Source organism: Miscanthus floridulus, chromosome 17, assembly GCF_019320115.1.
Source record: "Miscanthus floridulus cultivar M001 chromosome 17, ASM1932011v1, whole genome shotgun sequence".
In the NCBI taxonomy this organism is placed as follows: domain Eukaryota; kingdom Viridiplantae; phylum Streptophyta; class Magnoliopsida; order Poales; family Poaceae; genus Miscanthus; species Miscanthus floridulus.
In genome coordinates this window covers 95,514,141-95,533,087 of record NC_089596.1, presented here as the reverse complement: position 1 = coordinate 95,533,087, position 18,947 = coordinate 95,514,141, and the positions used below count along the sequence as shown (strand labels likewise).

At 45.8% G+C, this 18,947-nt stretch overlaps 3 protein-coding genes, 1 long non-coding RNA gene and 1 other non-coding gene across 5 annotated transcripts; 3 read left to right on the top strand and 2 right to left on the bottom strand.

Annotated features, from left to right (window-relative positions):
• Nucleotides 1-1,688: 1,688 nt before the first annotated feature.
• On the top strand, nt 1,689-4,684 carry LOC136518194 (uncharacterized). The gene is made up of 4 exons (XM_066511852.1): nt 1,689-1,963; nt 2,180-2,377; nt 3,013-3,123; nt 3,217-4,684. The coding sequence occupies exons 1-4, from the start codon at nt 1,754-1,756 to the stop codon at nt 4,324-4,326; spliced, it is 1,629 nt and encodes a 542-aa protein (XP_066367949.1). The 5' UTR covers nt 1,689-1,753; the 3' UTR covers nt 4,327-4,684.
• Nucleotides 4,685-5,227: 543 nt separating this feature from the next.
• Nucleotides 5,228-5,300, top strand: TRNAK-CUU (transfer RNA lysine (anticodon CUU)). Its single transcript has one exon. It is a non-coding gene; the product is annotated as a tRNA-Lys (tRNA).
• A 746-nt stretch (nt 5,301-6,046) lies between these two features.
• LOC136517313 (probable hexosyltransferase MUCI70) lies at nt 6,047-11,525 on the bottom strand. The gene is made up of 9 exons (XM_066510864.1): nt 10,727-11,525; nt 9,601-9,840; nt 9,296-9,509; nt 9,081-9,190; nt 8,775-8,974; nt 7,936-8,039; nt 7,424-7,611; nt 7,134-7,333; nt 6,047-6,468 (listed from the first exon to the last, which is right to left on the bottom strand). Exons 1-9 carry the CDS (start codon nt 10,977-10,979, stop codon nt 6,250-6,252), a joined length of 1,728 nt encoding a protein of 575 aa, XP_066366961.1. The 5' UTR covers nt 10,980-11,525; the 3' UTR covers nt 6,047-6,249.
• Nucleotides 11,526-13,772: 2,247 nt separating this feature from the next.
• On the bottom strand, nt 13,773-14,752 carry LOC136514787 (non-classical arabinogalactan protein 31-like). Its single transcript, XM_066508496.1, has 2 exons — nt 14,422-14,752; nt 13,773-14,337 (listed from the first exon to the last, which is right to left on the bottom strand). Exons 1-2 carry the CDS (start codon nt 14,624-14,626, stop codon nt 14,033-14,035), a joined length of 510 nt encoding a protein of 169 aa, XP_066364593.1. The 5' UTR covers nt 14,627-14,752; the 3' UTR covers nt 13,773-14,032.
• A 961-nt stretch (nt 14,753-15,713) lies between these two features.
• LOC136514979 (uncharacterized) lies at nt 15,714-18,698 on the top strand. Its single transcript, XR_010773913.1, has 4 exons — nt 15,714-16,163; nt 16,951-17,079; nt 17,694-17,737; nt 18,427-18,698. It is a non-coding gene; the product is annotated as an uncharacterized lncRNA (long non-coding RNA).
• Nucleotides 18,699-18,947: the final 249 nt, after the last annotated feature.

Here is an 18,947-nt window from a genome sequence, read left to right as displayed (position 1 = left end):
ATTCTCATGTTGCTCGCCCCTCCCGCTCCTCCTTTGTCGCTGCCCCGTTGCTATCGCTCCTGTTCCGCGCGCCCGCCCCGCCACTACTACTCCGCCACCCCGTCCCGTTGCTCTTGTTCCGCGTGCCCGCCACACTGCTCCTGCTCCGCTGCCTGCCCAGCACAACGACGCCGACAGGCACCGTCAGCGCAAGGAGAAGCGCCGGGCCCTGGCGCGGAAGTCGTCCAGCCTCGCCTGCTGCTACGGCTGCGGTGCGCCGGCTCCCTGATGCAGATGACGGAGGAGGCCGCAAGGGGATACAATGCATGTTGCAAGTGTACAATTCAAATGTTTCAGATGTTTTAGAGGTATGTTGCAAGTGTTTCATACTGATGTTGCAAAAGTAGATCATGATATTGTAAATGTATATCTGGATATCGTATATGTTGCAAGCGTTTATCCCCCGATGTTTCATCTGTTTTTGACTTTTTTCAGACATATGTTACAAGTGTGTTTATCTGGATGTTGCAAGTATTTTATCTAGATGTTGCATATGTTTGCAATGGTTTTCAAGTGTTTCGTCTGGTTTCAGACGTGTGTTGCAAGTATTGCATCTGGATATTTTAAAAGTAAATCGGGAGTTGCACATGGGATCTTAGCAGCCGAGGAACGAGAACATGGCCCATGTTCCCGTTCCCATGTTCCACGTTCCGGGAACGTTCCCGTTCCCACGTTATAAAATGATACCCTAAGTTCTCGTTCCCATTCCAGGTACGTGAACGGGAAGAGAAACAGGAACACGAGTGCTAAGCGTGGGATGTGCATGGGAAGCGAGAGGAGGCGCTAGCAATCCCCACGCGCGTGGGCCCCTAGGTAGGCGCGCAAAAAGCAGGCACGAGCGGGGCACGAAGTGCAGGCACGCGTCGAGGATACGAATCGGCCTGATCCACGATACCGTTCGACAGATCGATATCCGATCGGAAATCGGCACCAAACTTCTTTCCATTCGCATCTTGCATCTACCCTGTAGTTCAAAAGCTTTAAAATGGTCGTCGCACGGGATCGTAATTTGAAGTTTTTTCGCTTCATTCGTAAATACGTGGCACCTTCAAATTTTGAGTCGTCAATGCTTTTAATAACGAGACTGAAACCTGAATTTTGCAGAATTAAAAAAGGTAGACAAATTAGGATCTGAATTCTCGTTCCTATGTCTTGTGGTTTGAGGAGACAACATGAATCCAGACTTCCACGGCACAAATCTTTACATAGGCAAAAAAAAAAAAAAAAAAAAAAAATTACTGCCGGTCGGCTCGGGCGCCTAGCTCTTGCCCACAACACTTCTAAGAGCAACTCCAATCAAACTTCTACTTAAGTCCTCGTCCTATTTTAAGAGCTCAAACTCATGAAAAAGCTCTCCAACTGAGTCCCTATTCAAACCCCGATGGATGAGAGACTCTCATTTCTCTCTCCTAAACCTCCAGATGTAGGAGTCCCTCGTCCTCTCCTCTATTCTTTCTTTCTCTCTTCTCGTAAAGTTGACAAGTGGGATCAATAAACAAGTCCATGTCAATACAATGTGAAGTAGGAAAAATTTAGGAGATTGGTTGGAGTGTGGTAAGGATTAGGGAATGAAATATGGATGATGAACTCTCATTTAAAGGAAGAGGAGGGCAAAATTTGAGAGTTTGGTTGTTCAAATTCCCCGTCTCCATAGTCCAGACTCCAGAGCCTTCCCTTCCCGACCGTTGCGCCCCCCCTCTCTCTCTCCCCAACTATGCAGAAGAGCCTCGGAGCCAACTCGACAGCGCGGCGGCGCCCGCTCACCGTCCTCTCCAGCAGCAAGGCGTGCCCGGCGCTGAAATCCCTGATCGGCAAGCCCCCTCCTCCCGCCGCCCCTGCCACCCCTGCCGCCCGGACGACCGCCGCCGAGGACGACGCGGCGCTTGACCGCAACCGCACCGACCTCGCGGGCATCGTCTCCCAGGTCGACCCCCCTTCCACTCGGAACCCTAGCTCTCCAATCTTCATCTCCTTTGGTACTTGGTGATTTCGTGATGCCGGAACCTGTGCGTCCTTTAACAAAATTAATTGTCGATCGAACTATCTGGTCAAATTAGATTGGTTTTTGCGCTTGCCTGCACTACTCGCGATTTGGGTTGGCAAATTCGTGGTGATGTGCTTGACTACTTGTGTAATACAGGATAGCCTCGGGGCCAACTCGACGGCGCCGCGACGCCCGCTCAGCGTCCTCTCCGGCAACAGGGCGCGCCCGGCGCTGAAATCCCTGGTCGGCAAGCCCCTTCCTCCCGCCGCCGCCGCCAGCCCTGCCGCCGAGGTCGACGCGGCGCTCGACCGACTCCTCTTCGCCCGCACCGACCTCGCGGTCATCATCTCCCAGGTCGACCCCCCTCCACTTGGAACCCTAGCTCTCCGATCTTCATCTCCTTTGGTACTTGCTGATTTCGTGAAGTCGGAACCCGTGCGTCCTTTAACAAAATGAATTGTCGTTCGAACTATCTGGTCAAATTAGATTGGTATTCGCGTTTGCCTGCATTATTGGCGATTTGGGTTGGCGAGTTGGTGGTGATGTGCTTGAATACTTGTGTACTACTAGTTTCAGAAAGGTAGTGCTTAAGAAACCACCTTCCTGATTTTGTTGATATGTTTTTGTATCTGTTTATTGTCTACTTAATTTGTAACCAGCAATTGGAATATTGCAGTTATAAAATAAGGCGAAAAACATAATATCTTTGTGTTTTCCTGAACTGGAATGTAACTCATTCATTTGTGCCTTTAAACCCGGCTTGATCCGCTTCTTATTTCATCCGGAATAGTGTTTTCCTCTCACAGATTCCTCCAGATTCCTCCAAAATTCCTCCAAGCGAACGGGGCCAATAGTGGCTCGCTGATCCCTGAATCAGTTCCAGTATGAAGGACTATATATGCTTAAAAATTATTTTGAAAAGTCAGTTTTTCTGTCTGTGTAACATAAACATACTCTTCTAACGTTTTCACATTCTTTTTGTTTGTCAGGTTGATGAATTGCTCTCTGATGCCCTTAAATGCGAAACTCTGTCCAAAAGAGCAACACAAGAGATAGAATCCTTCAATGGCTTCTTAACAGACACTAAGGCTTCCTTCAAGGTGTGTACTGTAATCAAATCTTTCATTATCCTCTATGTATGAGCCCCTGGTATTGCAGTTCTCTTTACCATCATGCTTTTTCTTTGTAAGCAGCAATGGTCTTCTAGACTGAAGCAAGCACTAGAGACTGGTCCGGTGGAAACCGAAGCTATCTCAAAAAAAACACCAGGAACGTGCCTAAATACTGCTGCAAAAGGGAATGGCAAGTTGATCAGCGGCAGCGGCAGCAGCAAGCTACCTGATACAGATCCAGTAGAGTCACCTTGCAGCAACTTTACTGAGGCCGACATGATTGTCTCACCTTCACCACTTGTCTCATGGCACACTGGATCGTGTATGGTCGAGAGCGGAAAGCAGTTGTTTCACTTGACACCATTGCCAAAAACAGAAGGCTCATCAAGGTGCACAACATCAAAAACCCAGATGAAGACAGCTTCTAGCATTGACCAGTTGAATAATCTTGTCAGACCTGTTTCAAAGTTAACCATTTCTGATGATAATGATCCTGATCTAGAGCAAAGTGTGAAGGTAAAGGAATCATGGACTGGCACCATGACACCTCATGTTGCTCCAGCAAACAAGGTCTCACTAGAAGACAAGCTCTGTTCGCCTTGCACTTCCTCAATTCAGAAGAGCAGAGCACTACCTAAATCATGCCTGAAGACAGCATTATCTAGCAAGCAGCAGTTGTTCTCTCCAATCCCGGAGGGCTCAAGGAAGGAAGATATTGACAGCAATGGTCCAACTGGGGATGACAAACGTTCTGGATCATCATCTGATGAAATCTCAAAGGATCTGGCATCAAGGTATGACATTTATGGGCTCAATCGACCCACCAGACAAGCCGAAGATCCTCTTGAGTGGTTTCTGTCACCATTAAAGACCATGGTGTTAACAGACCCATCAGACAATAATCCACTTCCAACTCCAGCTTGGACTAACATGGAGGGAAAACTGAATGTTCCAGATGACAAGCCCATCCAAACCCCTGCTGTGCATAGCAAGGCCTTGCTTGGTACCCCCTGGAAAGGCTTGGAAAGCACGAACCTGAAGGGAAGGTTGGCTGGAGAAACTACTCTCAAGAAAGAACTGTGGACTCGATTTGAGGCGGCTTCAGCCAATGAGCTGCACTTTGATAAGGCGCGCTTCCAGAAGACAGACACAAAATGTTTCCTAGACATGCTTGAAGAAGAGGCATTGTGATTCTAGATTGTAGAGTAGCAGGTCGGTTGTACACTGCGATCAGACCCTCTTGCCGATGTCTGAGTGCTTAAAGCCGAACTGTGCTCAAATGCAACATCAGTGGCCAGTTGTTATTGCGGCAGAGTGCCATTGTCATGGTTAGGCTGAGCTCTCGAAGCTTGTGCTGAATGGCCTCAAAGTGCTGCAAATGTTTTTTGTTCTAAGCTGTAGATAAAACTGGTTATCTTTCTGCATTGTCTCGTGCTTAGTTTGTACTCCTCAAACCTCAATGGTACCACGCTATGTGATCATGGCTGCTGTTGGTTGCCTTGCCGCTTGCGGTGAACGCCCTGCTGATACCTATCAGTCTCTGCAGCTCTACATGTCTGTGTTGCTTTTCACCTGTTTGTTTCCAACTCCCCATGGCTTTGGTTAGCTACAGCCATGGCCCATGGGGACATTGTTTATGCACCTTTCGTTCGTTTTTAAACATACAACTTTAGGACATGCTAATTAGTTCATTCATATATATTTAAACTGGAGGATGATTTACTCCATTTTCATACATGCTACCATTTGTGTGCACTAAACATTCTCTAGACATGCCATTAGTTAAGCAAGGCTGGGTCCCCATCCAATGACCAAAAAGAAATTTCTCTGGCACGTAATTTAGATGTATTACAGTACTAATTACTGATTCACTGCGAGCTGCCTACTTTCTCTGGCACGTAATTTAAATATTAGACTTCGTATTACTGATTTGCTGCAAGCTGCCCGTCTAGCTCAGTCGGTAGAGCCTGAAATTTCTCTGGCACGTAATTTAGATATATTACAGTACTAACTACTGGTCACTGCGAGCTGCATACTTTCTCTGGCACGTAATTTAATTATTATACTCCTTATTACTGATTCACTGCAAGCTGCCCGTCTAGCTCAGTCGATAGAGCGCAGGGCTCTTAACCTTGTGGTCGTGGGTTCGAGCCCCACGGTGGGCGATTTCTTTTTGTATAGTGCACTTTTGAAGAACTAAAAAGTACTTACTTTTTTTTAGGGCGCAAATCTTTAAACTTCTTGGTAACCAGCGGCACGTCTGGCTGCAGTGATTGTGACTGCGGCACGTCTGGTAGGGCGCAAGACAGGTCGTTGGCTTCACAACCCCACCTAACCAGGACCTGCTGACCCGTGACTGTGAGGACATACGCCGAATCACCGGGGCAACCTTTTGAACGAGTAGTACTTGCACAAAATTTACAAAATAATAAAGGGCGAACTGCCTATATGCAGGGAACATAACATCAATGGAACTGAGCATAATATCAATGAACAAAATTGAATATTGGTTTGGCGCTGTTATGTACAACAATGATGAATAACTATGAACAAATTCCGCTGGGGCACGATTACAAGCCCCAGCCCTAAAGGAACATTGTGGGCGATTTCTTTTTGTATAGTGCACTTTTGAAGAACTAAAAAGTACTTACTTTTTTTTAGGGCGCAAATCTTTAAACTTCTTGGTAACCAGCGGCACGTCTGGCTGCAGTGATTGTGACTGCGGCACGTCTGGTAGGGCGCAAGACAGGTCGTTGGCTTCACAACCCCACCTAACCAGGACCTGCTGACCCGTGACTGTGAGGACATACGCCGAATCACCGGGGCAACCTTTTGAACGAGTAGTACTTGCACAAAATTTACAAAATAATAAAGGGCGAACTGCCTATATGCAGGGAACATAACATCAATGGAACTGAGCATAATATCAATGAACAAAATTGAATATTGGTTTGGCGCTGTTATGTACAACAATGATGAATAACTATGAACAAATTCCGCTGGGGCACGATTACAAGCCCCAGCCCTAAAGGAACATTGTTTGTATTCCGGTACACGCTGTGTAAGCGTGACTGTGTGGGAGTATCCAGACTCTGGTACTGAGGAAAACTTACGTCACATCGCACCCAACCCCCCGGCGACGGGTTTCGGGAGACGCCGTCGCGAGCTCGATTTCTTCTCCTTTTTCCGCTTCACGGAGGGCTTCTTCGACGGAGGAGCTTTCCTGCTTTCAGCCCGGACTTTCCGAGGTGGTGGTGCGTCGGTCGCCGCCGCCGCAGATGGGGACATCCTACCGGACGCAATCATCTGCTCCAGTAGCTCCCTGTGGTACGCCTGGTGCAATGTTAACAGAGACAGATGTACTTGTGAGCTTAGGCCTTGTTTAGATTAGGTTAGGAATCAGTATTTGGCACTGTAGCACTTTCGTTTGTATTTGACAATTATTGTCCAATCATGACCTAATTAGGCTCAAAAGATTCATCTCGTAATTTACAATCAAACTATGTAATTAATTATTTTTTTTATCTATATTTAATACTCCATGCATATGTCCAAAGATTTGATGTGATGGAGAGAAAGTGAAAAAACTTGCAATCTAAACAAGGCCTTAGCATGTGCGGCCGGTAGGAGTACACCCAAATTAAAAGGGCCACTTGGTTTTTTAGTTTATTTGTGCACTAAGGGCGTGTTTAGTTCCGAAAATTTTTGGCTTTTGGCTACTGTAGCACTTTCGTTTTTATTTGACAAAAATTGTCCAATTATGGACTATTTAGGCTTAAAAGATTCGTCTCACGATTTCTCGGCTAACTGTGTAATTAGTTTTTTTTTTCGTCTACATTTAGTACTCCATGCATGTGCCGCAAGATTCGATGTGACGGTTACTATGCAAAAATTTTTGGTTTTTGGGTGGAACTAAACGGGGCCTAACTGTCAGGCAGCCGTGCAACAGAAAAAGGTAGGGGAGGACCGAATAATGGGTTCTGGGTCAGCGGCAATACCTGAACGACAAAGTTGCGCCTTTCGCAGTCCAAGAACATTTCAGGCATCCAGCCAACTCTAGCCCTGATTTTGTCCCGGACGGTGCTGAAACTTATTTGGTCCCTGGCGGTGAAGCGGTCAACTTCATTGAACCACAGGCACGTGAAGAGGTTCGTGATGGGGATGTGTTCTCTGATGATCACACAGCCTTCAGGGACATCTGCATGTGAAGCAAAAGGGGCAACATTAGGATTTCAGCAAGCAACTGAAGTGCCATTACCATAATCTGATCACTGATGAGATAACTGACCACTTGTGATGGGAAACTTAGCAGGAGAATAATGTGTTAGGCCCTCATTTCTGTAAAACTCTATTTGGTAATCAATTGAAGCATTGTCATACTTTCCAGCAGCTTTGTTAGCTTCTGCTTCTTCAAACACATCAAAACGTTTGTAATGCCGAGAGATTGCAAAAGTGGTATTCTTCCTCCACAGGAACCTAATAGGTAGAGCAAGAAATCAGATTACTCATTATCACTTACAAAGTCCAATTATCATAGAACAGTCAAATAAATGCCGTACTAATAATATGATAAGATACAAATACAAGACCCACCCCCCAACACACACAGATCCAAATCTGCTGTAATCAGTTCACGATAGTATTGGTTATAAGAACTAAAAGTGAAGTTGCAAGGGTTCAGGACAGCCCCAAATTCATCTATCTTTCCTCAAATTGACAGGTCGTTCCAGATTTTCTCTTTAAGAATAGAACCATCAAAATGTAGGACACTACAAGTAAAGCTCTCTACATCAAGAATACCTCTCAAGCAGGAGATAGGGATCCGCACCAAGCTCAAGTTTTGCATCTATCCAAACTGAAAACCTCACATTTGGAAAAAGCCTATGGAGCAGAAGTTTTGGAATCTGCACAGATAAGTATTTGTCCATTTAACTTGATCAAAACAATGTACATATAAGAAGGTAGCCATGCTCATGCAAAAATACATTTCCTGCAATCAAACTACTACTATCGTCAATGAAGCTAAAACTATATATAGAAGAATTTTCAGACGTCTGGAAGGAATTACTTTAAACAACTTTGAACACCTAGAAAACACGTAAAAGGTGAAATTTACGCCTTCTCTCATGATGAGTGGCCTTGACTACTTAATCATAAGAATAGTTACCTATTTGAAAACAAATAAAGGTTACAACAGCTAAGTCAAGGCAAAAGAGCCTCTAACAAAAATCAGTTATATAGGCCAGCATAAGTTGAGTACCTATGATACAGAAATGATGGATAACACAATAGCATAATTGCATGGTAGCTCGCTCAATAAGTTTGCCAAAAATACAGACTATCACTTTATCCACATTTTTTCATAGTGTACATTTGGCACTTAAGTTATCCCAAATTTCTTATGATGTTCTAAGATATGGCTACGATTAAAAGCTTATATGAACATTGTAGTTCTTATCCAAAAGAAGTTCGTTGTATTTAGATTGATATGAGATTCATGTTCATTAGGTATAAATGACAAAACCAACTGCTTTCCCGTACCCATTTGTTGATTCTTAAAATGGGTGCTGAATTGCTGATAGTAGAAGCACAAATCATAAGGAATAAATGTTGAATATCGCAATTCATAAGATAGGCACCTTTCCTGTACGCCTTGGGTCTTCGTAAGGGAGGTTTCGGACAACAACCAGCCTCCACAGTCCAACTTTATTATTATTGTACAGAGAACTAGAATTCTTGATATAAGCCTCTGTTTCTTCATCGACAAACATATAAAAACATGCATTCGCCTTTGAAAATTCACTGATGTTCCTTGGATGTTGAACCATATCATAATTTCCTGAGCAATGGTATACAAATAGTGAGCAGAGAAATTCATTGCAATCAGAGTGAAGACACCTTTTGAGGACAAAGAGCTAATACTATTAGCAAACAATGATGCATACCGAAAATAGCAGAAGCTACGACTAGCTCACGGCATTGCTCCATCTCTAGCAGATCATCATCCTTGATATCGAATCCAGTACCTTGGCCAGGCTTCTTTCCTCTGACAAAGCTGATAGAAATAGTATAGAACATTCACTTCAGTATTCATGTTTGAAACTACATTTATTTTGAATAGGTGCGGATTTAATCTGGACAAGGGATGCATGTAACCTACCCGCAGTGGACAGTCATTGATTCATTAATGTTGAAAGATTCGTTTCTCTGCTCCAGGGATGGATGCCCTCCAAATCCAGACCCCTGATTTGATAAATTTGCAGTAATACCATCTTCTGATACATAGTTTAAGTTCTTTAGGACAGGTGACGGTGAAGCTTGTAGGGGCATCAAGGCAAATGCCTGATCCACAGAAACATAGCAAACAGGGCATGCTACAGGGAAATGAGAAACAGAAAACACGATCAGTGATCATTTACAAATTAATTTGCAAGGCTAGTAGAAAAATACAATAACAACTCTTACGTCGGGGTCCAGTGCGTTTCTTATCAACCAGGGGAGGAGGAAATGAGAAACCTTCACAAGGAAGTGTGAAGTTTGCATATGAAAGATGAAGCCGATTTGGAAGCTCGATTTTGTTGACAACACTGGTGGAGTATTGGTTTCCGGACATCATTAGAGGCCGTGTTGTGCTGGGATACACTGACTTCTGTATGGCATTTGGGACTTCGTAATTATTTACAATACTAATTGAATTACTGTCATCTGAAACAATTTATGAGGAAAACAGTCAGTGGCATAGTACTTTGTAACCACAAGGCACATTCCAATAGAAAACATCTGTTTGACAATTCGTGCAGACATTGCACATTTTAACAAAAGGCATACAACACGAGCAGGGAACTGAAATGGCCATTGATGGCTATGGATCAGCAAACAAGTGTCCTGGTTTGGCCATCTCAATTAACAGCAAAATCAATTGCTAAAGGCCATGCAAGATAGACACAAGCATAACATAGTTCAGCTCAACTCCGCCACCTGATTTATCAAAAAAAAAAACATCTCAGGCGAATTCCCTAATCATTCTAGCCATATCCATAGCCATCAGCAGTTCAGCATGAAACATAATTACCCAAACCAAAAATTACACACTACCTTGCAGTAGACCAGGTCATTAGCCACAAAATATCCAGTTGTCCACGAAGACACAGGACTACGACACGAGAAGTGAGAAGGGGGTCGTCACACTATCAGCGCGGAAAGCATTTGACAGCATCCTCTACAAGGAGTGGAGTACGCACACACGATTGTTCCCCATTGTTTAAAACATAACAAACCAGTTAAAATTCTGTAAACGCCAGCTGCATGACCCTGTAACAGGTGCAAGCATTTGACAGCATCCTCTACACGGAGTGGAGTATGCACACACGATTGTTCCCCATTGTTTATAAAACATAACCAGCCAGTTCAAATTCTGTAAACGCCAGCTGCATGACCCCAGCACACTGCTCTAGTATCTTCTAAACTAAAAGTCACCCACATCACAAGGACCAGGCCGGCAAAGCAGAGCGCCAAACGCGCGCAGAAGCAGCTGCATTAGAGGAGAGGAGAGGAGACGAGCAAGCTAGCGGGGATGGGTGGGCGCGCTGACCTTTGACGACGGCGAAGAGGGAGCAGAAGACGGCGGCGGACGCGACGGCGAGCAGCAGGAGCACGCCGGCCCTGCGTCGGCCGACCAGCCGCAGCGCGCGGTGCAGCAGCTGCAGGCGCTCCTTCTCCCCGCGCAGCGGACGGCAAGCGGCGGTGCCGGCCTTCCTCCCGCCGCTCCCGCCGGCGACGACAGCGGCCGCGAGGGAGCCGTAGCTCCCGGACCGCAGGCCCAGCGAGGCCGCCGTGCCGGTCATCGCCGCCGGCGCCCCACTCTCATCCCAATCGCTGGATCGTGGGGCCCGGGGCCCGCGAGATCCCGCGCCGCGCGCGCGAGATTCGGCTGCGGCTGCGGCGGCGGCGATGCGGTGCGGTGCCCGCGGGTGGGAACCAGATCAGATATTCAGATGCGCGGGGGGCAAACCGAGGCGGATGGATACTTAACGCGCAGGGCGCGTGGGATCGGAGGCAGAGGCAGAGTTGGGTGGGGGTTAGAAGCGCGGCGCGGCGGGGGCGGGCGGCGACGCGGTTTGCCTGTTCGGAATCGGAGAGCGAGCGGGCAGCGGAGCCGGGCGGGAGGGTAGGTGGTGCGCCGGCCGAGCGAGCGAGCTCGTGATGCGATGCGATTCTGCGCGTGCCAGTGCCAGGCGAGCCGAGAGAAGCCGAGCCGAGACGGACGACGCGCTCGCCCTTGCGGGGCGGTTCCTGGCGCAGTCGCGCTGGTTTCCTCACCTCGCCTCGTCTGCTTCCTCCGCCACGGGCGACTGGGGCTGACTGCGCTGCGCCTGACACTGACCGGCTAGACGCCTAGGCGGACGGTTAATTAATAAATAAACGCGGCCACCTTCCGGTTGATGTGGGGACGTCCGCGAGACGACGACGACGTACCGCCGCCCCGCCCCGCCCCGCCCTGATCTGGGGAGCGCGAGCGACCGAGCGCTAGGGTGGGTCGGCGCCGTGCTTGCCTTCCATTTGGCACTTCGCATCGCAGGCACAGGACTGGGTCCGCCGGTCCGGTCCGGTCCGTCGGTGCGATGGCGAGGAGTGCTCGGCAGGTGAGACAGCACCGTTTACACGTTTGATTTGATGACGCCGGAGCTGGAGCTAAAGCGGTTTATTGCTAGAAAAGAAAGTGGGAGGGTGCCGTGCATCCGCACCGCGCAGTAGCCGTCGACTTCTTGTGGCTTTTCAGTGGACATCACGTGCCTTTCTCTCAAACGACGTTTCAGCGGCCTGTGTTTCGCCCGTGGATCCATCGGCTCGGCGTCAACTGCGCCTGGACTTGGTGTACTGCTTACGAAGCTTCACCTGTGGCTAGATGTAGCGCGTGTTTGTCACTCAATCATTGGACGTTTGGTTGAGATCGCAACGTTTGAGCGAGCAAGGATCATGCATCTGAGGCCTGATTTTGGTGCGTACGTAGGCTCTGAAAGTGGCTACAGCTATCACGAGGCTGGTTGGCACTTGGCAGAAACAGCTTGTGCTTACTTTTTCAGTCAACGAATGGTATTTTTTTTATCACCCTAAATCAGTCAACAGTACTTTCAACCATGCCTTATCAGCTAAATAAACCCAAACAAACAGGACGAAACGTGGAGGGGGGGGGGGGGCTATGGCTATGCATGCTAGTTCGAGGTGAATATGGAACGAAAGAGATGGAGAGAACGATTGGAGCGGATAGATCAATCAATCGAAGACGAGATCGAGGAGAGCTGCCAATTAAGGTACAGTATGTGCGACGAAATCGCCTCATATACACATACACGTTCGAAAGCAGGCAGGACAAGCTACTGCTACGGTACCACAAGCCACTAGAACCTCACGCGACGGTCCCTGACGTACACATACAGATCTGTCGTATACGAACGAAGCAAGCAACCAGCGCTTATCTTATCTTGTTCCGGCATAAATGCATGCGCGTGTACGCTCTCCACGAATGTGATGATGTGAGGGGCGACTCATCTTCATTTCTAAACCATGTTCTTGGTATCTCTATTTCTTGCAACCGTCGTCCACTTTTTTGTCCGTTCCGTTCCGTTCTGATGGTTATGACTTATTGCCCGCCCCGATTTTTCTCTCTTAATTACAAGACGCACGGGGCCGTTTTTTGTTTTATTTTCAAAATTTGCTTAAAACAGATTCAACGAAACAAGTAGGTTTATTTAGCTTTGGTTTGTTGTACAGTTATTAGTTATTACAGCCAGGCTTATCCTACTATGCCCATCACCTTTTGGGCTTTGTAACTTTCCTTCCAACCATTTCAGGTGTAACTATAGGGCTGGCCTGGCCCAATGACCCAAGTGACGTTCAAAGCAGTTCTTCTGGGCTTACAAATTACAGCGTTCCACACTGAAAACAGAACCCGCTTGCACCAAAGTACAGTAATTTTTTTCCCGCTAGTTCACTTCCAGAAGGAATAACTATGTAGATCTAGGTTATATTCATAATAAATGTGTACTGATGTCCCTTCTTTTTGAGTTTTGAAGGGATTTATTTAAAGCTAGAACCTTTGTATTGTTTATTTTTTTTAAAATAGATAAGAGTATTTTTTTTCGAATACGCAAAAGATTTGCATATCATAACTATGCAGAGTAATTAGGGATTTGCTAAATTTCAGGTGCTTGAATTTTAGTTTTCTTTCAGACGACAATTATTGCATATATTTTATACTAAAATTGCAGTTCTAGTTCGCTTCAATTTCTGTAGACACTATCTGCAAATTTTTGTTTCGAGAATAAAAAACCCATTAGACAAAACCACAAACCAGACAAAATCTAATATGTGTTTGCACAAAAGACAATTTAATAATTTACAATTATTTCTAGAGTCAGACAGGAACAAAAATTTGATATGTTATGACACAAAGAAAAATAAAAAATCAATAACTTTACTTGTACTAATTGATAGTATAAGAGTGTTGCCTGAAATCATCTTAAAATTCAGATACCTGAAATATAGGAGAAGTGGAGTAATTAATAGCGCAAAAACAGGCAGGTGCTCAATCGTTCTTCTTATTACATAAATCTATCCAATCGACCAAGCAGCAGGAAGAACTAGTTTCCAATCCATAACAATAGAAACGGTTAAGCACCAACCAACACTAGCTAGTACCTTAATTAAAATTACCCAACTAACTCAACGATCTCAAAGAGACAATAATTAACCTAGCTTATTTTTATTCATGTCCCTGCTGGCATCAAACGTACCCTAAGACCTGGACACCTTGCATTGTGCGTTCTACTGCTAGCCTAGCATCAGCATGCCGGGTGATCTTGGGTCTGGTGGGTCGGTCGTCGTTGATCATTAGCTACTAGTAGCACTTGCCCGGGTACTTGGGGCGGAAGAAGCGGTTGCCGACGGAGTACATCCCCTGCAGGCCGTTGTCGCGCTTGACGAACTCCTGGAACTTGAGCGGCAGGCCCTTGCGTCCGGCCGGGTAGGCGGGCACCCCGCAGGCGCGCACGGGCGACCGTGGCACGTACACCCGGCACTGCTGGCTCGTGAACGCCGACACCTGCTGCGACGTCTGGATCAGGAAGTAGCCGCCCGGCCCCGACTGCCCCGCCACCGTCACCGCCCGCCGCCCGTGCTTGCACCGCAGGTACACCTTCGCGCCTGCATGGGCAAAAGGCGTCGTTTGCATTGTCGTCTCGACGTTTGTTCAGGAGTACTGACAACAATGGACAATACTGAACGTACCTGGGAGTGGGGACGCGTCCATGGGCGCGAAGTAGCCGGGGTACCTGCACGACTTGCACCACACCACGCCCTGCACGCCGATGCTGAAGTTCACCGTCGGCGGGGGCGGGGGCAGGCTGCTCAGCATGGCGGAGGCGCCGACGACGAGGGAGAAGAGCACGGCGGAGAGGGACAGCAGCACGCACTTGTTGGCGAGCATAGCCATCGTTGTCGTCGTGTGGTAGCCTTTGCTTTCTTTGCCTACAAAAGCTAGCCAGCCAATGCCCAGCTGCAGCGTACGCTACACGTACTGACGTACAGTGCTAGCTAGCTAGGATACAGCAGCAGCAGGTTGCGAAGACCGGAAGCGAGATGGCTGCAATTTATAGCAGTAGCTAACAACTCCTCTGATTTCCTAGCTTGGTGTGTGAGATTACATTGCATTGCTCGTGATTGCCGTTTTGGCTTGTGGATCAGCGGAGATCCTTCAAAGTTGCGCGGAAATCAGGAGGCCTCGCCGGGGAATCGAGGGCAAGACATGATGAGCTCGCATGTGGCTTGGAGTGCACTGCAAGCGAACAACTGCTTCGTTTACAGCATCAGTCGATCAGCACAGTTCAGTCCAGATCGATAACTTCCTTAATTAATTAATTAATTAATTACGGAGTTCCAGGTGCGTTAGATTGTGTGTGTAAATTGTACATAAATCCCTAGCTATATATAGTAGCCATGTTCGTCTACACGAGCTCGATCTAGTCAGAGTTAACGTGTATGCATGCTATGCTCAAGCTCAAGTAAACACAGGACCAGCGTCGACGTCCCACGCTAGCATCATCCTCGGTTGAGCATCCGCGGCCGCCGGTCTCTGCAGATCGAGGCCCGTATGGGGTGAATACATAAGAGGCGGACTGATCGTACTTAGGAGTGTGCAACAGAATAATGCAATCGAGCTGAGGATACGTAACGTTTAAGGCATCAGATCCATTTCGTTGGGGAATGTAATATAAGCGCGTGTTTAGTTCTCACCCCAAATCCTAAAAAGTGCTACAGTAGCCATCACATCGAATCTTGCGATACGTGCATGGAGCATTAAATGTAGACGAAAAAAAACTAATTACACAGTTTGGTTGGAAATTACGAGACGAACGTTTTAAGCCTAATTAGTCCATGATTAAACACTATTTACTAAATAAAAACGAAAGTGCTACAGTAACCTAAATTCCCAAATTCAGGCAACTAAACCCGCGCTAAACTGCTGCTGCTGCTGCGTAACTGAATACTATCTCGATGGTGTTCAGTTCAAGGGGAATCTCTATATAGGAATCCCGCTTTCAAAAGCGGGCTAATGGATAGGTCCACGTCACCCGCTAACCCGCTGGCCGTTGGATCAGCCTCGAGCGCAAGACGGACCGTCCGATGCAAGTTCAATCGGGCCTGTCACTCAGCAACCCGCAAACCCGGGCGACACGAATTGTCGAGAACCCGGGCGAGGTCCTCACCCCTCCACGCTCCTCCTCTGACCCCTCCGCCGTCCTATGGCCTCCGCCTGCCGCGCCGCTCACAAGGAGAACCAGCAGCCCGAGCTGTGCCTGGACCTCAGGCAACGAGGCTTGTCAGTCCTCTTCTCCTTGGGGCAACCCCTCTCCCAGCCCTGCTCAAGCTCCACCACACAAAGAAGCTGCATCTGACGCCGCCACCTGAAGCACAACTCTAGACCAGACGGTTGCATAGCTCGGCGAACTCTCCTCGCGTGTCCGCAATCGGTTAGTACATGCTCTCCTCTCGGCGTTGATGTGCGTCAATGCGTGGACACCGCGATCACCCGTCCTGCACGAGCCCGTAGCTGATGCTCAGATCTGAATCTTGTGTTCTGCCGCATAAAAGCCAAGGCCTGAATCATACAAGCAAATCAATCATGGGACTGCAGCACAGTGACCACCGTTGCTGCATGCTTGCAGCCGTACGTTCATGCACACAATCTGTTTGATTCAATGCTTTAGAGCCATATTTTCTAAAATATGGCAATCTATAATCTAAACTCCTCTACACCATCTCTTATGATTAATTTGATGTTCTTACATTAAGAAACCACTTTCAATTCTACATGCTTCAAGCTCTAATATGAATGAGAATCGGGCAAATCCTCAAAAGTGCACACTGAATTTGAAATAGGTTCTCTACTACTTTAATAGCAACTACATATATGTACTTTCCTGATCCAATATTCAGACCCTTTGAAAACTTAATTTCCTGTCCACATATTTCATTTCTATTTATGAAATCTAAAAATATGTAATATGAACTCCTCTACATGCAAGTGCTAACATGCAGCTGTTCTGTGACTTATTTTCTTCAGATTGACTATGTTATAGCAATATAATATGGTGCAAAGCCTGATCTAATTTCTAGATATGTTATATTACATTTTAAATTTCTATTCCTCAAAATTTACAGTAGCAGAATCTTTGCTTTTCAAAACCTGAAATATAGTACGGTGCAAACGCTAATCTAATTTCTAAAAATGTTATCTTGCACTTTATATTTCTAAAGGGTGTACCCAGTGCAGAGAGCTCCCGCTCTATGCGGAGTCTGGGGAAGAGTGTCAGTGGCAAGCCTTACCCTCGCCTGTGCGATGCGAGGAGACTGCGACTCGAACCCGGGACCTTCCGGTCACAGGCGGTAGGACTCTACCGCTTGCACCAGGCCCGCCCTTCTTGCACCTTATATTTCTATTCCTAAAAATTTATGGTAGCATAATCTTTGCTTTCTGAAATCTGAAATTTTATTATACACTAGCATATCTTATTTTTGTACGACTATAATGTCCTGATTCCACATTAAAACTGATACAACAAGTGAACTGGTTTACAAAGTATATTACATTAAACCTAAGAAATAGGATTAACTTCTGCCTTGGCTCCCGATAGTTTGCTTTGCGTCTCTACTGATGCCTTTCGGTGTAAATCAAATTATTTCAATAGTTTATGGAGATAATGATATATGAACTCACGATCCTCACTAATCTTTTTATCTCAAGCTGCAAGAAAAAGAAAAGACAAACAGGGCCTCTATTCATAATTAAAAAGGGAAGAAAACAAGAGGCATATTTTCATCACATAATTTATACAAAATTAATTTCTTTTATATATATGATGATTGATAAATCATCTTGTTTTGGAATCTCCTCAAGTACTACTGCTTAGATTTATTTCTCAAATGTTTTTTCTGCTTGAAATTCAACACCTCAGCACAGTACTTAGCTCTCAACTCTCTACTCTTGATTGTCATTTCAGGTGCAAATCTCAGGTTCTCAGCAGATACTGCTAACTCCCTTGAGGTGAGATAAACCATATATTATTGTTTTCTCTCAAATACAAGGATTTAAAACCAATAAAAAGTAGCACTGTCTTATCACGAAGATATATATGAACCCTAGTACTAGATTGATCCTCTGTGGCACTAACCTTTGATATCTGCTTTGTAATTACCCGTTAGTTATTTTCATAACACCTTCTATTCATCTTTTTCTTTTCAGTTTACATGGGCACGTGAATCTCTATAATTTTCATAACCTTTGATATCTGCTTTGTAGCCAATGTTGATATAACACAGTAACTTATAGGTCAAAATGAATTTTGGCAAATACAGTTTCAGCATATTAACTGTGTACATATAATTCTCCAACTACTAAGTGAAATTGTAATATAAACTACCAAAATAAATGCAGTTAGAACTATACAGTTTCAAAACATAAGGGAGCTATGGCCGACGATCACTTCATTATCTCAAAAAGAAAAACAGTGATTTATTGATTAACCGTCTTTCTATTGCTTGATCTTTAAGAATGTCTATAACTGATGGGTTTCTCGAGGATACCTATTATCATCTCTCAGTTTTTTTCTCATGTACGTGCCATCAGTTTTGTTAAGCTTTTTCCCGTATCTGCAATTTGAATTTATTATTTTCAAAAGGGATTTTCTTTGTTCTATCTAATATAATCAACCATTTTCTTCCTTTCATATGTAGGATTATACATGGGTAGGCCTTGATGAATTTATTGAGGCAAAGAACTGGCCCCCATGTCCATTGTTGCTCACCATCATGGCAATCCTACAACATACCGTGGAATCACAATACAAAAGGAGCTTAGTGGTTAGTGCTGCCCACACAATGTTGCTACCCTAGCTTGCCAAATCCGGCCAATCTAATAGGTTGGCATTAACTCTTTTGTTCCGGTGAAGTACTCTAGGGCTAACTCTGAATTGCCTCATATGTTGTGTGATTACAAGTGAAATGGATTGTTTACATGGATTTTTTGTTGATTTGAATCTGTCGTGTGCCTCAAACACATGCAGTGATGCCTCATATGTTGTGTGATTGCAAGTGAAACTGATTGTTTACATGAAAATTCTGTTGGTTTCAACCCGTCGTGTGTCTCAAATACTACAACATGGGTGTACAACACCAGCCATCCACGTGCAAATAGGATAGCTATAAATCCTTGAGAGCATTGTCCATTCTACCATTGTGCCAACTTAAGTGGATAT